The following is a 22,136-nucleotide window of genomic DNA, read 5'->3' on the forward strand; positions in this document are numbered from 1 at the left end:
GATGTCCAAACTAATATTCACCATGAGATCCGAAGAAGGTATCCAGGCCTTGTGTATATTGTCGTGTTCTTGTTCTCAGTTCATGTCTTAGGCTCCAGTAGGTTATGACATTTAATTTGTTGTTCAACATTTAATTCCTCTTGGGGGGTTGGAGGTGTTCTCAACTCGCTGAAGATATTAAGAGGGTGCAGTGGTCAGTTCGTTGTTTTTTTTGTTTTTTTTTCAGATCTGCAGATAATTTTGACCTTTTAAAAAAATAGGGATTTCTATAATGAAAAAAAAACACTTTACCAGCTTCTTCTTCACTGTAAAATCTCAAAACCTTCTTGAGATTGCAAGGTTGCTAAAAGCATAATCTTCTGGTAAATAAATAACTCATGATTCTCCATGTCTCAGTCAATGTAAGTTAATTGTTTTATGTTTTACATTTATTTATTTATTTCTGCAGGTTCGAAGGCTCATGGAAACTATTTCCCATTCATTTTGCTCATTAATAGACCACACACAAAAGGGAAGATGTGAATAGATTACACACGAACGTGCATCAGTAAGGGGTTATATACATATGGAATTTGCACATCCGGATGGGGTTTATCAGGGCCTTTGTTTATGTGAATCGCAATTGTCAGCAAGTCATGTCTCACAGATCTCCTCATGTCTCTCTTCCTCACTGTTTTTTTCCTTCCCTCTCCTGCCCCTCTTGTCTCCTGCTCCCCTTGTTGTACGTTCTGTGTGTTGGCTCTCATACGAGCCTCGACAGCGTATACAAAAAGTCTTTTATATTGCTTATTGTTTAATTTCAGGTTTTAATGATGCCTTTGGTTCCTCTAGACTCTCATGGAAACCAAAGTGAAAGACTAACAATTATGGTCCTTTGCACAATTCAGGAAGCACTGTGTTGATTAACAGCCTTGAACCTCATACACCCTTGTTAAAACATGTACCAAGACAGTGATGAGAAAGAGTAGGAAACCATCTCTTTATAGCGGAGAGAAAGCATGTATGTATCATCAACTCACTCCAAGATGATTTGACCCAGGATGCTGAAACTTTTCGAGTCCCCCCTCCATCAACCCCCTTGCTCCACAATCATCGCCCCCACAATCCACCTCTCCACTCCCCAATCCTCATCCACTGGGGAGGGACATCGAACCTCACTGACATGACCGTGGGACACGGCACGGACACAAATGGCGTCCGGATAAAGTATAAAACAGGATGATCCCATAACATACAAGACACTTTTTCAGCCTGCGATGGTGGGGCAAAACATTAGTCGCCCATTTTGTCCGTGATGTCCGAGTGTGCTGGGCGGTGCCCGTGCTGTCTGGTGATGACGGGTATTTTTTACTCGAGTAATATATTGTTGCGGGGCCGGGTATCGGCGACGAGCACGACCGCTAGATGGAGCTGCAGAGTCGACTCCACCAAACACCCAGAATCTAGATCGTACCTTTCAGAAAACCCCGACAAGTACGGGTCCCTTACCGGACCATGAATTGTCAATAATTACACCATGTGGTACAGGGTTATTTGCCAATCTTCAAAATACCTAGAAATCCACGTGACGAGTTACCGAGTATTCACACCCTCGACGGCCCTCATATGAGTCGAGCCATTAGCATGCCCAACCCTTGCGCAACCGAGTGGACGGTTGCCGAAGTTCCGTCGGTCCAATCGTACATTTACCGCGGCAACAGCCTTTATAATTCACCAACACGCGTCACGCTAAGCCAATGGAAGAAACACAGCAACGAACTGATACATTTAACAAATGTATTTATTTATAATGGGGGCAGGGGAGCATGCAAGAAGGCAGAGTTAACCAAATATAGAAGGAATAGCAATTTATGTACAAACACTTATGCACTGTTACTTAATAGACTGGTGCCACAAACACACACACACGTACACCCAACAACCAGTGGCCACAGCCTTTATTGAGGCCTCCAGCTCTGAGGGAAAGGCGAGCTGAAGACCAGAGCCTGCACTCGGACCTGTCCACCTCGTGTGGTCTTCGAACTGGCGGGGTGGCGGGACTCAGACCTATCGCGTGTGAGGTGAACGCGACAACCACTCGTGTCAGGCGAATGCGATCTCCACTCATGTCACCCGTTTCTGTCTCCTTGTTCACTGACAGAGACACGGCATGCAACCCTTGCGGTTCTTGTGGAGGAAGAATCTCTTAAGCTCTTTTTCTGGTCTGATCGTGCCGCAAACTTATTCACCCCCATCCCAGAGGGGGAGGGGACGCCTCCGCCCTCCCCGCTCTCCCTCACTGGATGGTTTTGGCGCGCAGAATCGCTCGTCACCCTGTCGCTGGCCAAAACGAGCGGCAAGTCCGTCGATTGGCCCGGGGGTGTGGTGACGTCACACGGACCGCCTTTTTCACCGTCGCGGGGTCTGATTGGCTGAGCGGCGGCCACCTCACTCGTAGCACACTGATTGATCGAGGGCCACCGCGAGGCTCCTCCTTGAACTCCGCCCACCATGGCATCGGTCAGAGCGAGGTGAAGTGGAGGGTGATGCTGGCGTTGTAGTTTTGAGGATTTAATAATAAAAGAAAACCCTGACTATCAAAGTAACTCACAGCGCATGTACATTTATTCACCCATTAAATCAGGGACGGGGACCCTAACTAAACAACACATACTTACCGATATAACTGTTCTATAGGACCTGAATGTTGAGTGCTCACGGCTTCCAGATTCGCAACAATATAAACCGATTTGTCAAAGAATACAAAATCCCTCCCTTATATTTCGTTAATTGACCAGAAAATCAAACCCCACCAAGCTGAAGTGATCATGTGACCAGCGTTTTCATCCTCATGAACACTTCCACCTTCTTCATCCGAATCGCTTGCACAATGCTCAAAATGATACGGCACGGAGAGTCTTACCCCCACCTTTTCGGAGTCTTCTTGTATCGCTAGTGCTCATGTCAACCACATGGACGCACATGGTTCTTGATGGTTCTTTTCCACGTGGAAGCCATTTGGAGCCTGGCATTGCAATTGTTTCATTTATAGGAAACATGTAATTACAGATGACTATGGGGGAAGAAAGCCATGGTGGGGGAAATGGGTGTGTAGACATGAACAGGATGGGAGGGAAGACAAAGGGAACATCACAAAAACAAACTCAATACTGCCTGTCATTCACTAATTGCATACATTTATGCTTCATTGGGTTTGTTTTATATCGAGTGAATATTAAACGTTGGGTGATGTATAAACACGATTGGGTTTGATAGGCTCCTGATGTTGACTTCGTCCTTCTTCTTCGTCCATAATGGCGTCCAACTGCGGCAAACGCTTTTCCTTCCCGAAGCATATCAAGCCCCTTAACCTTCTCCTGGAGCATCAGGACCTTCCTCTGGCGCTTCGGTTCCTTGTCAGAAGCCTTAGAAGGTGCAGGGCGTTTGGGCGGCATCGTGGGGCTTGGAGAAAAAACGTACAAAATATTCGAAGTTCACAAGCGAAACTTTGTCTCGTGCGTTGTGTGACTGGTGGAGCACCACGCGTTATAATTTATATTTTATATATTATTACCGTGATATACCGGGGGAATCCGCAGAAAAAATTAGTTACGTTCCAATGGAAAACCCGCGATGAACCGGGGGCTCGATAGGTGAACCGCGATATAGCGGGGGATGACTGTATGTATATGTATATATATATATATACACACACACACACACACACACACACACACACACACACACACATACATATATATAAAACCGGGCGTAGTGGCGTTTGCCTGTAATGCGGCTACTCGGAGGCTTGGGTTGGAGGATCGCTTGAGGACGGGAGCTCTGCGCTGGGCCACGCTATGACAGGGTGGAGGGCAGCCCGGAATCATGGCGAAACCCAATCCTTATCCCTGTGTCGTATGAGGCGACCAGGGTTGCATCAGGAAGGGCATCCGGCGTAAAACCTGTACCAAATTATTATGCGGATCATAACAGATGATCCGCTGTGGCGACTCCTAACGGGAGCAGCCGAAATAAGAAGCAGATATGTATATATATATATATATATATATATATATATATATATATGTATATATATATATATGTATATATATATGTATATATATATATGTATATATATATTTATATATATATATGTATATATATATATATGTATATATATATGTATATATGTATATATATATATGTATATATGTATATGTATATATGTATATATATATATATATATATATATATATATATATATATATATATATATATATATATATATATATACACATCTGTGGCCCCAGGAGGATGAGTGATGTAAGCGACATTTTTTAATGATAGTGTTGTGGTTGAGGAAATTCGCAAACCACCATTCAGGTCCCGTAGGTGAGATATCTCTGTAAGTATATGTGTAGTTAGCCCCAAACCCGTTGTTTAGAGGGAATAAATGTCATTCATTCGGGCTGCGACCCTTTAAGATAGCCGTTTTTCTGTTCTATCTTTATTTTGAACCAACCACGTCTCAACCGCCATCACACAACAACCACCAACCGCAACGCCGCTTCAAAACAACAACAACAACAACAACAACAACGCCAACAGCCACGACCTTTACCGTCACATCTCGCTCTCGCAACCATCGCATCACCGCCATTCCCGCGCCGCTTGTGGGCACCGATCCTGGACTCGTACAGGGCGCGCACCGAGCAGCGGGTGCAAAAAGCGGCCTTTCCGAGAAATCGGATCAAGAATGATTCACGCCCACTTCTGTTCCGTCCTATCAGCGAGCGTGGGGCGATTTGGCCCCGCCTCCAGGCGCGTCGGAGTATAATCGATATATGCAGATTCGAGGATCAGGAATGATTCACGCCCACTTTTCCTCTGTCCAATATATTTCCCATTCATTTTGCTCATTAATAGACCACACACAAAAGGGAAGATGTGAATAGATTACACACGAACGTGCATCAGTAAGGGGTTATATACATATGGAAATTGCACATCCGAACAATGGGCGAGCGTGGCCCCCGCCCCCGAGCCGATCCTGATCCAAAAATCTGCATATGGTTTCTCCTGTCGCACTATAAAGCGCCGAGCGCGGGGCGAATCACGAAAGAGTTGGAGAGTTGTGGCGGCGGCGAAATCAGTCGAGAGAGTCCAGGATGAAAACCCCGTGCAGGAAATGTTGGTTGTGCAGGAACACGAACTCCCCCAACTGAACCCAGAGCCCGAAATAGGTGCGGCGGCGGCCGCGGTGTATGACACCTCCCCTCCCCCTCTCCACCAAAACCCCCCGATCCTTGCCGAATCGGCTAACCCAAGCGCACCCGACATGGCCCAGCTATGCGCCATGCTGGCGGCAATGACAGCGAGGATGGATACAAACACAAATGAAATGAAAAACGAAATAAAAGGCATGAACAAGCAAATGAACGAAAATATGGAAACAAACGCACTCAAAATGAAAGAAGAAATGAAAGAGCTGCGGGGTGAGACGCAGAACATGGGCCGAAGCCTGCAGGCGGGCATGAAGACAGTGACCAGGGAGCTTAAAATGGCGATGCCACGTGTGGGAGCGAACGAGCTGGGAGGGAGTGCAACGGCTGTCAGGCCCGCGGTGGAGGCGGGTGACAAAGTAATTCGGGAGACGTGTTGGGCGAGGGTCGTGACGGAAAAAGTGACGGTGACCGAGAGGGAAAAACTAATTGGGGTGACGGAGACGTGCACGAGGGAGATAAGGGAAGAGACGGAAATAATAGTTGAGACAAGGGAGGTAAAGGGTGAAGAGGTGACTGAGTTGGCAGAGACACGGGAGATGGGAACGATAGAGGGAAGACTACACGATGAAGACGGGGATAGAGACGCACACACACACACACACACACACGGAGGTAGTGGAGGACAATGGGGGTGAGCTGGTGGACTGGGTGGAGACCCAGTGCGAGCAGCGGGATGGCCTCCTCCAGGAACGAGGGGAGGGAGTATGCCCCCTTGAGGCGAGTCACGACCAGGTGGGTTCGGTCGTGTTTTGCGAGGTCGAGGGGAGGAGTGCTGTGGACAGGTGCACGGAGAGCTTGGGGGGTATAGAGGCCCCGGAGACCCTTGTGGGGACACGAATCCCCAGTGTGGTTGTCCCGGTGTGTGTGGTGTCGAGGTGTGTGTTCACGAGTGTGGCGAAATGCGTGCTGCAACGCACGCATAGCGCGGGTGCAAGGGCGTGTGTGAGAGCGACCGGGTGGGTGACAAAGACCCCGTGTGTGGAAGCGACCCCGTGTGTGAGTGGTGTGGTGGCGACTGTGCCGGAGTACGTGCTTCCCAGCACGCCGTGTGTAAAAGGGGCACCGCAAGTGGAAGAGGCCGTGTGTGTGAGTGAAACGGCCAGTATGAATGGAGCACCACGAGTGAGTGGAGCCACGTGTGCGAGGGAGGTGGCATGCGTGAGTGAACGGCCGAGTGCAAGGGAGACCGTGAGTGTAAGAGAGACAGCGTGTGCAAGGTCGCTGTGTGTAAGGGAGATGTCGGTAGGCATGTGTGAACATGCAGCCGCGTCTCCCGGTGTGAATGTAATGGAGCGGAGTGTGAGCGTCGTGACACGCGGGAGAGCGTGTGTCGAATGGAGACGACGACTGCGACAGAGGGACAAAAGCCGAGTAGCGGCTGCAGCTGTTTCGGGAACCGTGCCGGGTTCACCCAGCAGCGAGCGCGAGGACCGTGCTGTGCAACGCACGAGGCCCCCATGTGCTCGCTTACGAGAGTGAAGTCCCGGTCCGGAAACGAGCGCGGTGAATGTTGCCGATCCCGCGACGGACAAAGTTTAGGCAGGATTTCGGATTTGGACCGGACGGGTTCTCCACGCGGGCGTGTGTGTTGCGCTCCAAAATGCAAAGCACATGTGTTCGTGTGGGGAACCCCTCGAGACGTGGGGCTTGTGTTTTTTTTTTTATGCGCACGGTGACGTCATGGCTGCACGTGGGGTTGGAATCCGGCAGGAGGGGTATCCCTGCCGGATGGTACCGTCCAAGGAGGGACGAGGTACACGTGCAGCTGCATGACGTCACGGGCAGGTGCAAAGTGCGCTACCTGTGAGTTACTGCGCTGGTGCTGCACAATTAGAAAAAAACAGCAAGCCTCGCTTTCGGGTGAACAGGATTTCCGGGCAAGGGGTGGAAGACCCCCTTACCAGGGCACAGGATGAAACTAGTTAGGGGGAAGGGTTAGCTTAGCTAGACCGGCTCCATGGGGCAGGGGTAAGTCCTCATGGGGCCCGTGGAATGGATTAGGTAGAGGGTTTTAGTTGAGATTTGGGATATTTGGAGACAGAGACAGACAGTGAATGTGTAGCGGGGACGTAGCTTAGCTACATAATGTTAAAAGGAACGTGCTTTAGTGTAAGGGATGACGTGGGAGCACGAGTTAGTTAGGGGATGTAGTTAGAAGGATGGCAGAGTTCAGCGGTGAGTGTGTTGAAGAGTTGTTGGTGAGTGAAGTGGAAGCATGTGCTTGGTGAAGTGAGTGAGGGCAGCGGGTGTGTGTGTATGGAGCGAATGGGGACTGCATGGTGCGATGAGTGATTGGGGGGAGGAGTGACTCCTGCCCAAGGGACCCCGGGGTCAGTGTAGTCTGAGTTAGTGGGTTAGTCAAATTAACGAATATGGAAGTCGTTTTGCTGTTGGTGTGAATGTAGGCTCGAAACCCGTTTGGAGGGGTGCAGGAGCCCTGTTGACGGGCTGGGAGCGTGGTTGCGAAAGGTGAGTATCGCTGAGTGGGTACCCCGGGCACCAGGCTAGTCGGCCGTAGTAGGCCAAGGGCCCATGGGGGCCGGGATAGCGTAGTGGGCACGGGTGCATCCGCTTGGTGCGGGGGTCCGGGGCGCCGTTAGCCACGTGGGCAGTGTTGTGGGCACGGGTGACCCTCGGAAAGGGGCCCGGGAAGCCAGCCTGCCACGTGTGCGTTTTAGGGGAGGTGCCATGGGGGGCACTCCCCGGTGTTTAGGGAGCTGGTAGGCTCGGAGGCAGTGTAGTGCCCGGGGGTGCCATAGCTGGAGATTCGGCAGAGGGTCGTGCCTGCCAAGGGGAGCCATGCGTCCCAGCCATGAGACCGTGCGAGGGCACGGAGAGAAAATTGGGGGGCGAGGCCCGAAATTGTAAGGACACTAACACAGGCGACGGGAATCTGGGTTTATAGAACCAATAGTTTAAGCGAGAGGCGCTTGTTGAAAGCCCCGGGGTAGTTTAACAGTTAAATGGATAGGGTAGAATAGGAAGTGTACCCCTCCGCACCATCCATCCCCTCGCTCTCGTTGTGGGCCGCTGGACCCACTTTGTGTTATAGATCACTGAAGTCTGGGGAGGCCATTCTGAGGCTTCGTTGGGCCTCGACACAGGACGCTAGCTCTCCCTTGTTCCCCTCCGGGAAGGGAGCGTAGGGGTTGGGAGTAGGCAAGGTGACAGGATAGGTTAGCCGAACAAGGACAGTACAGGGGGTTAGGGGACGATTTATAATGGGGAAGTAAAAATAAAAAAATAAGTTGGGGCTAAATTGGGGTTTGACAAATTAAGGGAGTGGGTATAGACAGTGACAGGCAAAGGCGATAGGTTGGGAGGGAGACCGTAGAGTAGGTCCGAGCCCGCCTTCCGAGTGGCCAGCACCACCGCACTCCCTCCACCAACCTCCACTGAACGGCGAAGGCTGGCCAGCTTCATCGGCAGCTGTTGTTTTGCTGCAAGGCCTGTGCCGGCCAGTTCATCTGCCGGCTGTGTTTGCCTGATCACCCTTGCCATGCCATGCCCACTGCCCCTGTTCACCAGCCCCGTTCAGTTTTGCTTTGCCCCCCCTTGTTCATTGCCATGTGCGCCAGGATCAGAAAGCAACAGTTTGCAAGCTGCGAGAACTGCCCTGTTGGCAGCTACAACACGGGCCTGCAGTGGCGGCCCGTGCACCGTGTTTGTGTCCATCCATCCATCCGTTGTGTTCATTGCGTGTGCCACTTGAGCTGGCACGGAGACTGCATTTGTGCAGCCCATGCACCGTTGTGGTTCACTGCGTTCAGTTAAAAAGGGAAGGCCTTGGACTGCGAGTGAGCAGCCGGCCATGTTCCCCGTCACCTGCATTGTTTGAGCCAGAGACTGCATGCGAGCAGCCTGGCTCCCTGCTAACTGCTTTCTTTTTGCAGAGTTCATTGATCCTGGGCCATGGTTTAGTGTAAAATTTGTAAGTTAAGGTTAAGATGTACTGTAAATATGAGTGCGCCCCCGGCATGTCTGTCCTAGCGCCGGCAATTTTATTTAAGTCGTCCGTGTGAGTGGGTTTGTTTAGGTAGTTACTCAGCCCTCAGGTTATTTATTTTGGGGACACGAATACCATGAATGTCGCACTCAGGGATCCGTAGGTAAAACGTACTAGGGGAGAACGACACATGATGGCACACGAAAATTTGACGACTCGGGACGAGTCTGTAAAAAGGGGAGGGGATGGTGTTGTGGTTGAGGAAATTCGCAAACCACCATTCAGGTCCCTTAGGTGAGATATCTCTGTAAGTATATGTGTAGTTAGCCCCAAACCCGTTGTTTAGAGGGAATAAATGTCATTCATTCGGGCTGCGACCCTTTAAGATAGCCGTTTTTCTGTTCTATCTTTATTTTGAACCAACCACGTCTCAACCGCCATCACACAACAACCACCAACCGCAACACCGCTTCACAACAACAACAACAACGCCAACAGCCACGACCTTTACCGTCACATCTCGCTCTCGCAACCATCGCATCACCGCCATTCCCGCGCCGCTTGTGGGCACCGATCCTGGACTCGTACAGGGCGCGCACCGAGCAGCGGGTGCAAAAAGCGGCCTTTCCGAGAAATCGGATCAAGAATGATTCACGCCCACTTCTGTTCCGTCCTATCAGCGAGCGTGGGGCGATTTGGCCCCGCCTCCAGGCGCGTCGGAGTATAATCGATACATGCAGATTCGAGGATCAGGAATGATTCACGCCCACGTTTCCTCTGTCCAATGGGCGAGCGTGGCCCCGCCCCCGAGCCGATCCTGATCCAAAAATCTGCATATGGTTTCTCCTGTCGCACTATAAAGCGCCGAGCGCGGGGCGAATCACGAAAGAGTTGGAGAGTTGTGGCGGCGGCGAAATCAGTCGAGAGAGTGTCTGTCGGGGTCCGGAGAGTCTGGTGAAGCCAAGGAGCTTTGTGGAGTTCTGCGCTCGTGTCAGAGTCGGGGAGCTGCGGAGAGGGGAGGCCGGGAACGCGGTCGAGGTCGCAGTGGAGTCGCTCGTCGCGGGACCCAAGCCAGCCAGATATCCTCTTTCCCCCGAGCATCAACAACCCCCCCCCTGTTTCCCCCCCGCGCTGAGATAGTGTGAGAAGGGGGCCCCGTTCCCACCCCATTCCAGGCAGTGCCAGCGAGGCCCGCGGAGTCGGGGCGCCGCCGCCATTTTGCGGCTCATCACCAGACGGTTAGGCTCGACGCGGTCTCGGCCCCAGGCCCGTCTGCCCCCTTATCGTTGAGGGTGGCCCCCTTTTTCTTTTGCTTTGGAGTATATGTGTTGTCGGCGCCGTCTGTGAAGTAAAACTGTGTAAGTGTTGCCGTGTGCTCGCGTAGTCGGTAGTAGATCTGCATTGTGTTTCTTTTGTTGCAATTGCTTTTGATGCGTAATTGTTGTTTCTTCTTTTGTTACATTTGCTTTTGGTGCATAATTGTGGTAATTGTATATGTGTGCTTTCCGTTTGCCACGGAATAAATGTGCCTTACGTTGAACTGTCTTTCCCGTTTCGCTTCGTCTTTTCTTTAATTGAATCTCCATCTTACTTCACGTAAAGGGTTGGTCGTGGGCTAAATACGCCCAATAATTAATCGGAACCGTCGAGGTTGACGATAACACTGCTCGGTTATCCCGATAGTACAGAACGGATCGCTTAAGCGGCCCGTGTCCGAAGTCGACCTGCGGCGAGGTGCGATCGCCCGGTCTACCCTCCGTGTGGGTACTTAGGTAGGTCGAATTTGGCGAACAACCCTATCCCACGCGGGGGGCCGATTGGCACGATCGTGGTGAGGCCGAAAGGCCCACCCGTGACTAGTTCCCGGCGTTAGTCCGAGAGGGTCACGACGGGATTGTCCGTCCGGTGGGCGACGTGCCGCGATTCGAGTTACGTGGCCGCCAGCACGCCGGCGGGCGCGAATCCGCAACAATATGATGATGATAGGGTAAGGATTAAAATAGTGCGATATGGCATTAACTCCAAAATGGCCAATGTGTCCCTTACATCACTCCTCATCGCGGCGCTATATATATATATATATATATATATATATATATATATATATATATATATATATATATATATATATATATATATATATATATATATATATATATATATATATATATATATATACATACATACATACATACATACATACATACATACATACATACATACATACAATGACAGTATAAACTGACTTTTTTTTAATTCCACTAAGATTATTACTTTGGAAAATCGATATTATGAAATGTGTGTAAAAAAAAAAAAAACCTTAAATAATAATAATTGAAATTTTAGAACCACCTTCACTTTCTTCTCAACAATTATTATTATTCAAATGTACCTTGAACCCGCTGAATAATCTCCCTTACTTTCCTCCTCTATGGACATGGCATAGAGATGCCCTTATTCACGGTTTTTGGATTTTATCGACAGCATGACCATTTTTATTGAAAACTCAATTTAGTGACGGGTTGTTAACAATTAGGTTTTAAGTTAGAAAATGTGAGCTCTGCTTTAGAAAGTTTGTTTGGTAACTTTTTTTCTCTCCTCCGGTTTCTCTAATACTTTTTGCAGGGTTTTGGCTCGTCTGGTCCCTCATCATTCTGCTCAGCTGCTGCTGTGCGTATTACCACCGTAGGGTCAAACTCCGCAGCCAGCAACAGCAGCGGCAACGTGAAATCAACCTGCTTGCCTACGAGGGGGCATGTAACTACCCCGGTCCTCCGCTCGACATACGTGGGTTTCTGTACTTTGAGGCCTGCAAAGCCTCTCGAGCATCTGACATTTTGCTTTCCATGTATTGTTTTTTTTTCCACTTTCCTACAAAATGGAAATATCCACAATTGCACATATCTAGAGTTCGTTTCATTCAATTGCTGGTTTATTTGTATAATGTTGCTCAGTGTTTTCATATGTAGGATCACTGCATAGTTTATTCAATTTTTTTAATTGGAACTTTCAGATGGCTAATTATTTTTAAAGCCTTGTAGTAGCCATTTGTAGATTACCTTTGGTAAAAATGTGAAGTTTACAGGCAGGACAGAAAGAAAATGGAAATGTCACTTGGCAAACGTTCAAACCAACATGTGCCCTGTCATCTTAAGCTGTGATCAGAAGTTGCTCCCCTGCAAAGGTCTCCTGGTTTGCCATGCAAAGTTCTCAATTGCACAGCTTGGTGCCTTGAACAGAATGAGCAGCAATGTAATCCAGTTTTCCTGGAAATGTTGAAGCTATATTTGGCTTGTAATTTATTTAACGACAGCTGAAACACCAGAGCAAGTTTACCCTTTTCAGAATATACCTGGTGATCATTTATTTTACCTCCACAAAGTCCTACGAGCAACAACTGGCGTCGAAGGTACTACATCTTCAGAGACATTTAATGCAGGCCCTCCCACCGTCTCCCTCCTCCCCTCCCTCCTTCCCATCCCCTGCAGGCCTAATGGCCACATGCAAGCTCCCAGCTTATGAGGAAGTCCTCCTGATGCGTCCACGCAACACGCCGCCACCACCATACAGCAGCCTCCACCAACATGTGCTCCAGGGTCGTGGTGCTCTTTCCGACGGTCTTCTACCAACTTCTCTTGCTGCATGCACACACTCCTCATCGCTATCTACGACGGTGTGTTCATCATCCTCTGCACAGAGTCTGCACGATGGAGCGACGCAAGATCTCCAGGCAGCATCACAATGTCCAGTGGAGGTGTGCACACCCTCCCCTGCTTTCCTTGAGGACAGGGACTTCACGGAGGGCCACAACATCCACTCATCGACGTCGGAAGAAAATCAAAGCATTGTGGTGTCTGTCGGACCACCAACAGAGTTTGGGAATGGAGGAGGGATGGCTGATTGCTCACCCCAAGCTAATATATTTCAGGATGAGAGGAATGGAGAACTTAGGCTGAGCAACAATGGAGAAAAATCATCCCTAGCATCATTGTGTGGGGAGGTAAATGAAGCAGCAGAGGCTGCGAAGACTTTTGAGGCTTTGTCAGCCTGCTCACATAGTGATGGTGAGGAGGGAGAAGGGGGAAGTTTTAGACAAAGACTATTTACACGTGACTCTGGAATAGATGTTTGCATGTGCAGCTTGCAGCTTGATGGCCGCTTACATGGCCGCTCAGAGTCCAATGCTGAGACCTAGTCTGGGGCTGAAGCTGAGAGAGGAGATGACAACAGGGTGAAGGAGAATAAATGGCTGCCAGGTAGCGAAGGCCGAGAGCCTTGGGCCACATGTGGAAAACACCATTATACCAGAACTCGGCTTAAAGTCGAAAGACAGTTCATCGGGCCTGGTAGCCTGTCTCAGCCAAGTTGTTGGCCAATCTCTGTTGCCATCAAAATCGCAATTTGGAAGGAGGTGGGACGGTGCTTAAAAGAAAAGATAATGCCCCACTTCTCGCATTGCCTGGCTTACTGTTTAGTCCATGAAGCCAGCACCTATATATTCTGAAAGATTCTCTTGGACATAGAGGATGCGTTTATATGCTTACACTGAAAATATAGTGCACATTTCACACTTTCGAGCTTGTTTGTGGTGTTGTATGTGTCTTCATTCAAGGCATTTATTTTGATTATATCAGAAGGAGTGGTGACATGCGATTGGATAATGAACTTCCAAGGCGTGATCGATGGAACAAGCCTCTGAACGGTCAACCGACATACTTAACTGCGTGTCCTCAAAGCTGTGTCAAGTTTTGGAATGCTCTTTTATTTTTAAAAATTTTTATATTAGTGTGTTGGAACGGTTTTTGGAGTATTAGAGAAAGAGAAATATACATGATGTGGAAGGTTGTTAATGCCACAGGCCTTATTTAAGTAAGTGAATTAGAAAAACGAAAACAAATTTTCTCTGAAGTTTACGCTGGCTTTGCTCCGCATGGTGCTTGAACCCCAATGGGCCATGAACTGCATCCCTGTATGTTTAGGTGCAGTCGGTATGACCAATTGCCTCTCTACGCTCAGTGCTGCAGGTTCCCCCTGTAGCTGGAAACCATTGCATTTTGCGAACCATTGCATTCCGGTGAGCGTATAGCAGTCCAGAACTCGGCGATACAGGAATGGACTGCACCCGATCTACCGAATGACCCGCTCTGCATTAATCTGTCTGCATTTTCTCTGAACCACAATATTCCTCCTGCCACCCCCACCACCAAATATGTTGCCATAGTATTTTCTTTGCCAGGCAGTGGATTATCCTTGCCATTGTATACTTATAGCCATGATGGGGCTATGCAGAGGGCTATGCTCAAGGTAAGCTGCCGTTGAGACCATCGAGCATTGCTCCATGCCGGTGCTTCCCTTTGTTAAAGGTTTGAGTTCCTCTTGTCCAACATACCATGAGTTGCTCATATGAGCGAGAAGGATTGGTTTGGGGGATTTTCGGTGGGAAGCACAAGACCTTTTGTAATCATATTTCGCTCACTTAGCAATTGATGAACAAAATAATTTTTTTGGGGGGGAGGGGTGGGGGAGGAAAGGGTCTTATAAGGAAGGCTCATATCAACCGAATACATTGTGGGGTTGGCGGAAGGGGGAGCAGTGTCTATTTGGAATTATTTGAGGTGTGGCAGCTATCGACATGCCATTTCGTCAATGTTTTCTATCTGGACTTCTGAGATGCTTGCTTCTTGATGATGTCTCAGCTATTCTGATGAAAATACTGTACTGAATTGGGGCTGTGCTGGTTGCATTGCATTATAAGACGGGCAATACTGGCTGGGGCATCGCTAACAGGGCAGTACAGTTTGAGGTGTGGAACGAAAGATTTATATTAGTTTGGACAAGCAAGACTTGCCAGTTCTCGGTAGTACTGCAACATTATTGTATTGTGTGGAAGGGGAGGAGGTAGGGGTGTATGAATGGAGCAGACTTTGTGGAGACTGCATGTCCTCATTCTTTCCACTTGCAGTTCAGATGTACGCCAATACTCGTAAAACAAATGCAGCGTACCCTCTTAAAACTGCAGCGTGATCCCAATGAAGACTCATTCATATATGGAGGTGTTGTCCCCCCGCCCTTTGACATGTTGGTAAGAATTGTTAGATTTTGATAAATGTTGAATTTGGATAGTGGGTTGTTTGTTTGTTTTTTGGGGGGTTTTTTCCTTCCCAAGTTGGAAGTCTGTGAATTGCAGGGCATCTGTGGCTCGACGCTTTACAACGTTAAATGCTGTGTTTTCCTAAGTTTTAACGAATGCATGCAATTCTGTTTTAAAGTTGTTTTTTTATTTGTTTGTTTGTTTGTTTGTTTTCCCTCTCTCTCCTCTCTCTCCTCTCTCTCTCTCCTCTCTCTCCTCTCTCTCTCTCCTCTCTCTCCTCTCTCTCTCTCCTCTCTCTCCTCTCTCTCCTCTCTCTCCTCTCTCTCCTCTCTCTCAAAACTGCACTTTACATGCTTCAATTTTTACATTTGGCAAAAGACAAAAAAACAACAAGTTTAATCACTAAGTTGTACTGGCTGCAGATTATTCAATAAAGAAAAGGTTGCAACACAAGTGTGAGAAAACGTGGCCCTGTTGGAGTTACCAACTTTTCAGTGCTTTGGGACTTGAGTTGTGGCGTATGTACATGACTTCTGCTCATGTTCTTTCCCTGCATCCAAATTGGTCACGTTTTAATTCGTTCACTCTTGTGAACGAATTAAAACATGACCAATTAAAATGTGACAATGCCATGATGAGATCAACTGGTGTGTGTGTGTGTGTGTGTGTGTGTGTGTGTGTGTGTGTTTTCCACTATGAGCCTTGTGAAGGTGATAAGAATGGCTACAGCTCTCATGATGATGATGATGACGATGACTGTCACTTGTTTAACCGGATGTTGTGTGATTTTTCTGATGTCTATGGGCATCTGTCTGAGATCTTGCAATTGTGGCTGCTTCAAAAAGGAGACAACACGGACACTATCGTCCATTCAGTATCCTTTCATTTCTCTCAAGGTGATAGAATCCATCACTGCAGTCAGCATCAGATCTCACCTCATCACGAGCCTTTTTTGAAACTTCATATGCTGTTTTATTTATTTATTTATTTTTGAACACTCATATTTGTCATTTGACACTCGTAAAATTGAACTAGAACGACACTCGGTAGAGTGCCCCACCTCCCAATGGTGAAGAATCATTTTAAAAATGTGTTGCCTCCCTTTTCTGGTAGTGGTGTAGATAGTCTCCTGTCTACACTACGTACACAAAGAGGAGGCTATCTACATTACAATAAAATATCAATTCTACAATTGACGAAGCTATCGGATTGTTGAATTAATTTTTAGAAAGCCGATATTTACCCTGCACACGTAAAGAGAAAAAGCGGGGTTATGCAATTGTTTCATGTTTGTCCGTCCGTCCATCTGTAAACATCACTTCATGATTGAGGAGCAGCTTATTTGAATTGAATGTTATATTTTGAACACAAACCGGAAAACAAACCTGCCGTGTTACAGTATTTTGCCTGTCTGGCAGTCAAGCAGAATTGAAAATCATTCCAAACAGGAAATCGTTTTTAAAGATGTCATAAAGGACACAAACAACAGGTACAAAGAACTAATGTAACATGCTGGAGAGGGTGGTGTAAAAGACTGCAAAAACGGCGATAAATTTCAGAATTTATTTACTTATATGACGTCTACAATCTTTATTTTATTTAAATTGCATTACATACTTAAACACTGTAGAATACAAATTGCCTTGTTGTCACTTTGAAAACCCTTCCGTTTATTTGTACATGTTAAATAGGATGGTGTATGAGGGTGTTGTGTAAATGTGAGAGGTTAAATTACAGATTAATTAATTAAACATTTTGTTTCAGTCATTGTATCCATTAAAATATTTTATTTCAATAGAATTTCCAACTTAAGTAATATTTTGTTATTGGAAACAAATGCAGGAGTTTCTTTGGAATAAGCTTCAATAATTGCAGAGGTTTGGCGATGGCAGTGTGGTGATGGCATTGAATCAAGGAGACAGTTCCAACTTCCTGGTGTACATTTGATGGAGAAGCATTTGCAGGGGGAGGAGGAAGATTTCCAGGGGGACGATGAGCAAGAGGACAGGAATTAAGATTAGCAGGACGCGGGGGAATTGAGATAAGCAGGACGCGGGGGAATTGAGATAAGCAGGATGCGGGGGAATTGAGATTAGCAGGACGCGGGGGAATTGAGATTAGCAGGACGCGGGGGAATTGAGATTAGCAGGACGCGGGGGAATTGAGATTAGCAGGACGCGGGGGAATTGAGATTAGCAGGACGCGGGGGAATTGAGATTAGCAGGACGCGGGGGAATTGAGATTAGCAGGACGCGGGGGAATTGAGATTAGCAAGGGGAGGATTTGCAAGAGGAATATTAACAGGAGGATTAGCATGGAAAGGGGGAATATTTGCTGGAGGAGTGGGAAGACTTGCAGGAGGAGGAGGAAGATTAACAAGAGGAGGATTATCAGGGAAAGGGAGAAGATTTGTAGGAGGAGTATTAGCAGGGAAATGGGGAAGATTTGCAGAAGGGGGAGGATTTCCAGGAGGAAGATTTGCAGATGGGGGAGATTTGTCGGAGGAGGTAGAGAATGAGGATTTGTCGGAGGAGGTGGAAGATTCGCAGGAGAAGTATTAGCAGGGAATGGGGCAGATTTGCAGGAGGGGGAAGATTTGCAGGGGGAGGAAGACCAATAGGAGGATTTGCATGGGGGAAGATTTGCAGGATGAGGGGAGGACCATTTTATTATCTGTAAATTATCATATTATCTTATCTGTACATCGACCATTTTATTTTTGGACAAAATAAGCCAAAATCCACCAATTTGTGGAGAAGTCTGGCATGCCTATTTAAAGTGAAATAGTTTTATTAATTTCTTTTTGTTTTTCCTTCTTTTTTGCTGACACCTGATAGCAAGCGAGACCTCGAGGTGTTTCATATTGGAAACATTTTCTTGTCCTCTTGGAATATGTTAGTGACGCATATTTAAATACAGGCTTTATATGAGTATGCCCAACTTTCTTCCCCTTTTCAGTCTACCTCCACCTGTGTTGCATGCACAAGATTTACTGTGTATAGCCCCAATGCCCCCAAGTGATGCTTTGTTGATGAGAGTTGGCAACTCGCAACTGAGCAGTACTAATGCTGCATGCCCAGGTGAACATGTCTCTGTGCCAAAGTGACTTTTGTACCTTGCCGATACAAACTGAACGTGAGTACAGTACGGCTTCTGTTTGGTTACCTCTGAGCATGTGTTAAACCAATGTATGGAGTCGAGTTTACCGACACAGGCTAACCTGCAAACAATTTGGCATTGTTAAAATGGACACTTAAAATCGAACTCAAATCTCTATCTTGAAGGATTCGTGGAAATGCTTATGTTCAACTTTACTCTGTGTTTCATGCCACTAGGAAGTTGTATTAAAATGCCACATCGAGATCTCAGATAAAGCCCATGTCCCATCACTTTCTCTCCACGTTTTTCATTCTCCTTCTCTCTACCCTGACCAGAATGTTTGGAAGTGTGTGCAGGAGTTCAGGATTCTGAAATGGACCCCATCCTGCACACTCAGTCAGCCTTTCATGCCCAGCCCTACTCTCCACATTTTACCCCTCAGCCTACTTGTGTACGTACAAGTCTTAAAGCCTTCTACCCACGTCAACCCCCTCCCCCCCCTTTCATCCCAATGGTTTGCTGCCCATCTCGTCTTTTCCTCCCATCTGAGAAATTGACAACCTTACTGAAACTCTTCAATCCCACTCTTCCCTCCCAGAAATTCCAGTTGTGATGAAACACCACCATCTCACCTCATCCTCTGTCTCTGTCTCTGTCTCTGCTTTTGCCCATTAAGTTATTCGTTATTCCTCTACCTGTTGTACCACTGTCACGACATTGTCTTGGGGTTTTTCGGGGTTTTTTCATGTTGAAAGCTTCAGTCATGGACTAAATAGTCCTCATCAAGGCCAAGCCTCAAATAAAAGAACTGCCTCAATAGAAAAGTAAACAAAGAAAGAATAGTGTAAGAGTTTTTGAGAAAATAATAAAATCTACATTTTTAAAAGGGGAAGGTCATAAGTGTTTTGGAAGACGTGAGAAGGTAAAGAGTTCCAGAGTTTGGCAGTGGAGGGGAAGAAACAAACATCGTAACGGCCCACCCTTGAGTTGCCAATGGCCACACAATAATCATGTGATCTTGTGGCTTGTCGAGTATTCCTTGGTCTCGCTAATGGTGGAGGTACACAAGCAGCAAGTTCTTGCGAGCAGAAACCAAAGTAATATCTGTATAAAAGAGAAAGAGAGCCTACTTTGTGGTGTAATTTGAGCGGGTCGAGTTTTGAGGTCACATTGGTCGAGTTGATAAGTCGAATAACTTTGTATTCAATTCTGTCCAGGAAGTATGTGGAGCTGGAACCTCCCCAGATGTGAGAGCAGTACTCCATACAAGGACTAATTAACCCTTTATATAGTTGGAGCAACTGTTCAGAGGAGAAGAATCTTCGACATCTGAACAGGACTCCTTAATTTCTTCGAGGCAGATTTAGCTATTTGCATAATGTGTGGATTCCAAGATAAATTTGATGTTAGAGTGATACCTAGTAGGTTTATTGTATCACATGGTGTAATTGGAAAGTTGAGAGGTGTGTGTGTGTGAGATTATATATATATATATGAAGAAATTGAGTTTTTGAAACATTAAATTTAACCTGATTATATTTTCCCCACTGGGAGATTTTGTCAAAATCTGAATTTAAAGACGTGGCTGTGATGAAACGAGATGTAGATCGAGTGAGGGAAGATGGGGCAGATGGGAAAGACATAGAGGAATGTAATGTTGAGTCATCAGCATACGAGTGCATTTGGTTATTTGTGGAAGAAAGAAGGTCATTGATAAAAAGAAAGAAGAGTGTTGGGGACAGGACGGAACCCTGAGGTGCACTGCTGTTGATGGGGAAGGGGGTTGATGTTGAACCATCAACAATTACGGTGATAGAGCGGTCGGAGAGAAAGCTCGATATGAGAGAGCAGAGTGAAGGAGGAAAGCCGAAAGAGGGAAGCTTGGATATCAAACCCCGATGCTAAACTCTGTCAAAGGCTTTTGAGATATCAAGGCCTAAAACAAAAGATTCCCGAAAGTCTCTCAAAGAAGAGGCCCAGACATTCGTAATGTAAGAAAGGATATCACCTGTCCATCTTGCCTTGTGAAAGCCATATTGGTGATCAGATAGAAGACTGTGAGATTCAAGATGCTTGAGAAAATGGGAATTGAGAAGACATTCAAAGACTGGAAACAGTAGAAGTCAGAGCAAGAGGATGGTATTTAGAAGGGTTTGAACAATCACCCTTCTTTAAAATAGGTTGTACTAAGGCATGTTTGCAGGAAAGAGAAAAAGTTGGGGTTTTTAAACAAAAATGAAACAAACGAGCAAGCACGGGTGCAAGTTCTGAAGCACATTCCTTCAAGACACGGGGAGGAATGCCATCTTGCCCATCGGCCTTGCTTATGTCCAGAGAGAGAGGAGTATTTTTTTGACTGCATGAAAAGAGATTATAGGGAGGGACATAGGATTGGTGAGGGGAGCATCAGAGGGAGATGGCATGTTAGAGTCATCCAGCGTGGAGTTGGAGGAGAAAAGAGAACCAAAAAGAGTTGCTTTATCAGTCAGAGAGACAGCAAAGTTAAGGGAGAGCGACAGAAGTTGTTGGAGATACTTTTAGCTAAGGACCAGAAAGATCTATTTCGTGAAAGAAGATGAGAGGTTGTCACATTTCTTTTGAATAAAGGAATACTTTGCCTCATGAATAACATATTTGCAATGATTTCTGGCAGATTTGAAAGCTGAATGCGAGTCGGAGGAAGAAGAGTTTTTCCATGTCCGATATGCCGCATCCCTTGCACGAATGGCCACAGAGCAGGAATTGTTGAACCAAGAATTGGTAAGAGAGATAGATTTGAAAGAGAAGGGTATATAAGACTCCATTCCTGCAACAATAACCTCAGCTATACATTCAGCAGAGATAGAGGCATTGCCCAAGTAGAGACAGTAGTCTTTCCAGGGAAAGTCAGAAAATACGTTTCATAAACCAGTCCAGTCAGCATTATTGAAATGCCAATACTGGCGTTTTGTCGGAGTAGTCGGAGGATAAGTAGTGGTAAGTCAAGTGATGTTCACAAGACTGTGGTCAGAAGAACCAATTGGAGGTGAAATTTCGTAGTTGTAATGCAACAGATTGTAAGTGAATAATAAATCCAAAGTATTGGTAGTGTGGTCATGACGATCTGGAATATGGGTAGGGTTGGTGATAATTTGCTCCAAATCATTAAGAATGGAAAATGTAAGAGCTTCAACTCCCCCAACATCCGTATTGAAAGATTTCATCCACTCTCTGTGGTGTGCATTGAGGTCTCCAAGATCGAGAAATTCTGCTTGAGGGTGTTCAGATGTCATAGCCTCATGGCAAGAGTTGAGATAGTCAAAGAAAGCGATAAAGTTTGTAGGATTTGGAGAGCAGTAAGTGAAACAGAGAAAGATAGTGATGGTCAGGAGACAAATCTTAAGCCAGATGACATCAAAGTTTGGAGATTCGAGGTCCACAAGGCGTACACAGCAGGCGTGTTGAAGTTTGAGTTGACACAGACTCCTCCTTTGAAGCGGAATCGTGAGTGAAGGTTATAGTTCGAAATGTTATAAGAATTAACACGACCATCATGTGATAATTGGGTCTCTGATAGAAGCAAAATATTAGGAGAGGAGCTTGCAAGATGATGTTCGACAGAGGAAAGATTTGAAGAAAGACCATGAATGTTGGTGAAATGAATTGAAAAAGAGTCATGTTGTTTGAAAAGGCAAGGGTCTTGGGAGGGACCAATACTACTGCTTGAGCCCCCCGACTCTCGTTGGCAACAGAGACA

The 22,136-nt window shown here is 46.7% G+C and overlaps 1 protein-coding gene across 2 annotated transcripts in view; it reads left to right on the plus strand.

Moving 5' to 3' along the window:
- The window catches only part of LOC147015926 (uncharacterized), a 41,413-nt gene extending 25,659 nt beyond the window's left edge, over positions 1 to 15,754 (plus strand). For both annotated transcript variants that reach the window (XM_085848547.1, XM_085848548.1), the window contains exons 3-4: positions 11,836 to 11,997; positions 12,699 to 15,754. In XM_085848547.1, the coding sequence (XP_085704673.1) occupies positions 11,836 to 11,997; positions 12,699 to 13,405 (869 nt within the window). In that variant the 3' untranslated portion in view covers positions 13,406 to 15,754. The remainder of the gene's footprint in view (positions 1 to 11,835; positions 11,998 to 12,698) is intronic.
- The last annotated feature ends 6,382 nt before the right edge of the window (positions 15,755 to 22,136 follow it).

Source organism: Eptatretus burgeri, chromosome 12 (assembly GCF_056783735.1).
Source record: "Eptatretus burgeri isolate ZD-2024b chromosome 12, Ebu_testis_v1, whole genome shotgun sequence".
Lineage (NCBI taxonomy): Eukaryota > Metazoa > Chordata > Myxini > Myxiniformes > Myxinidae > Eptatretus > Eptatretus burgeri.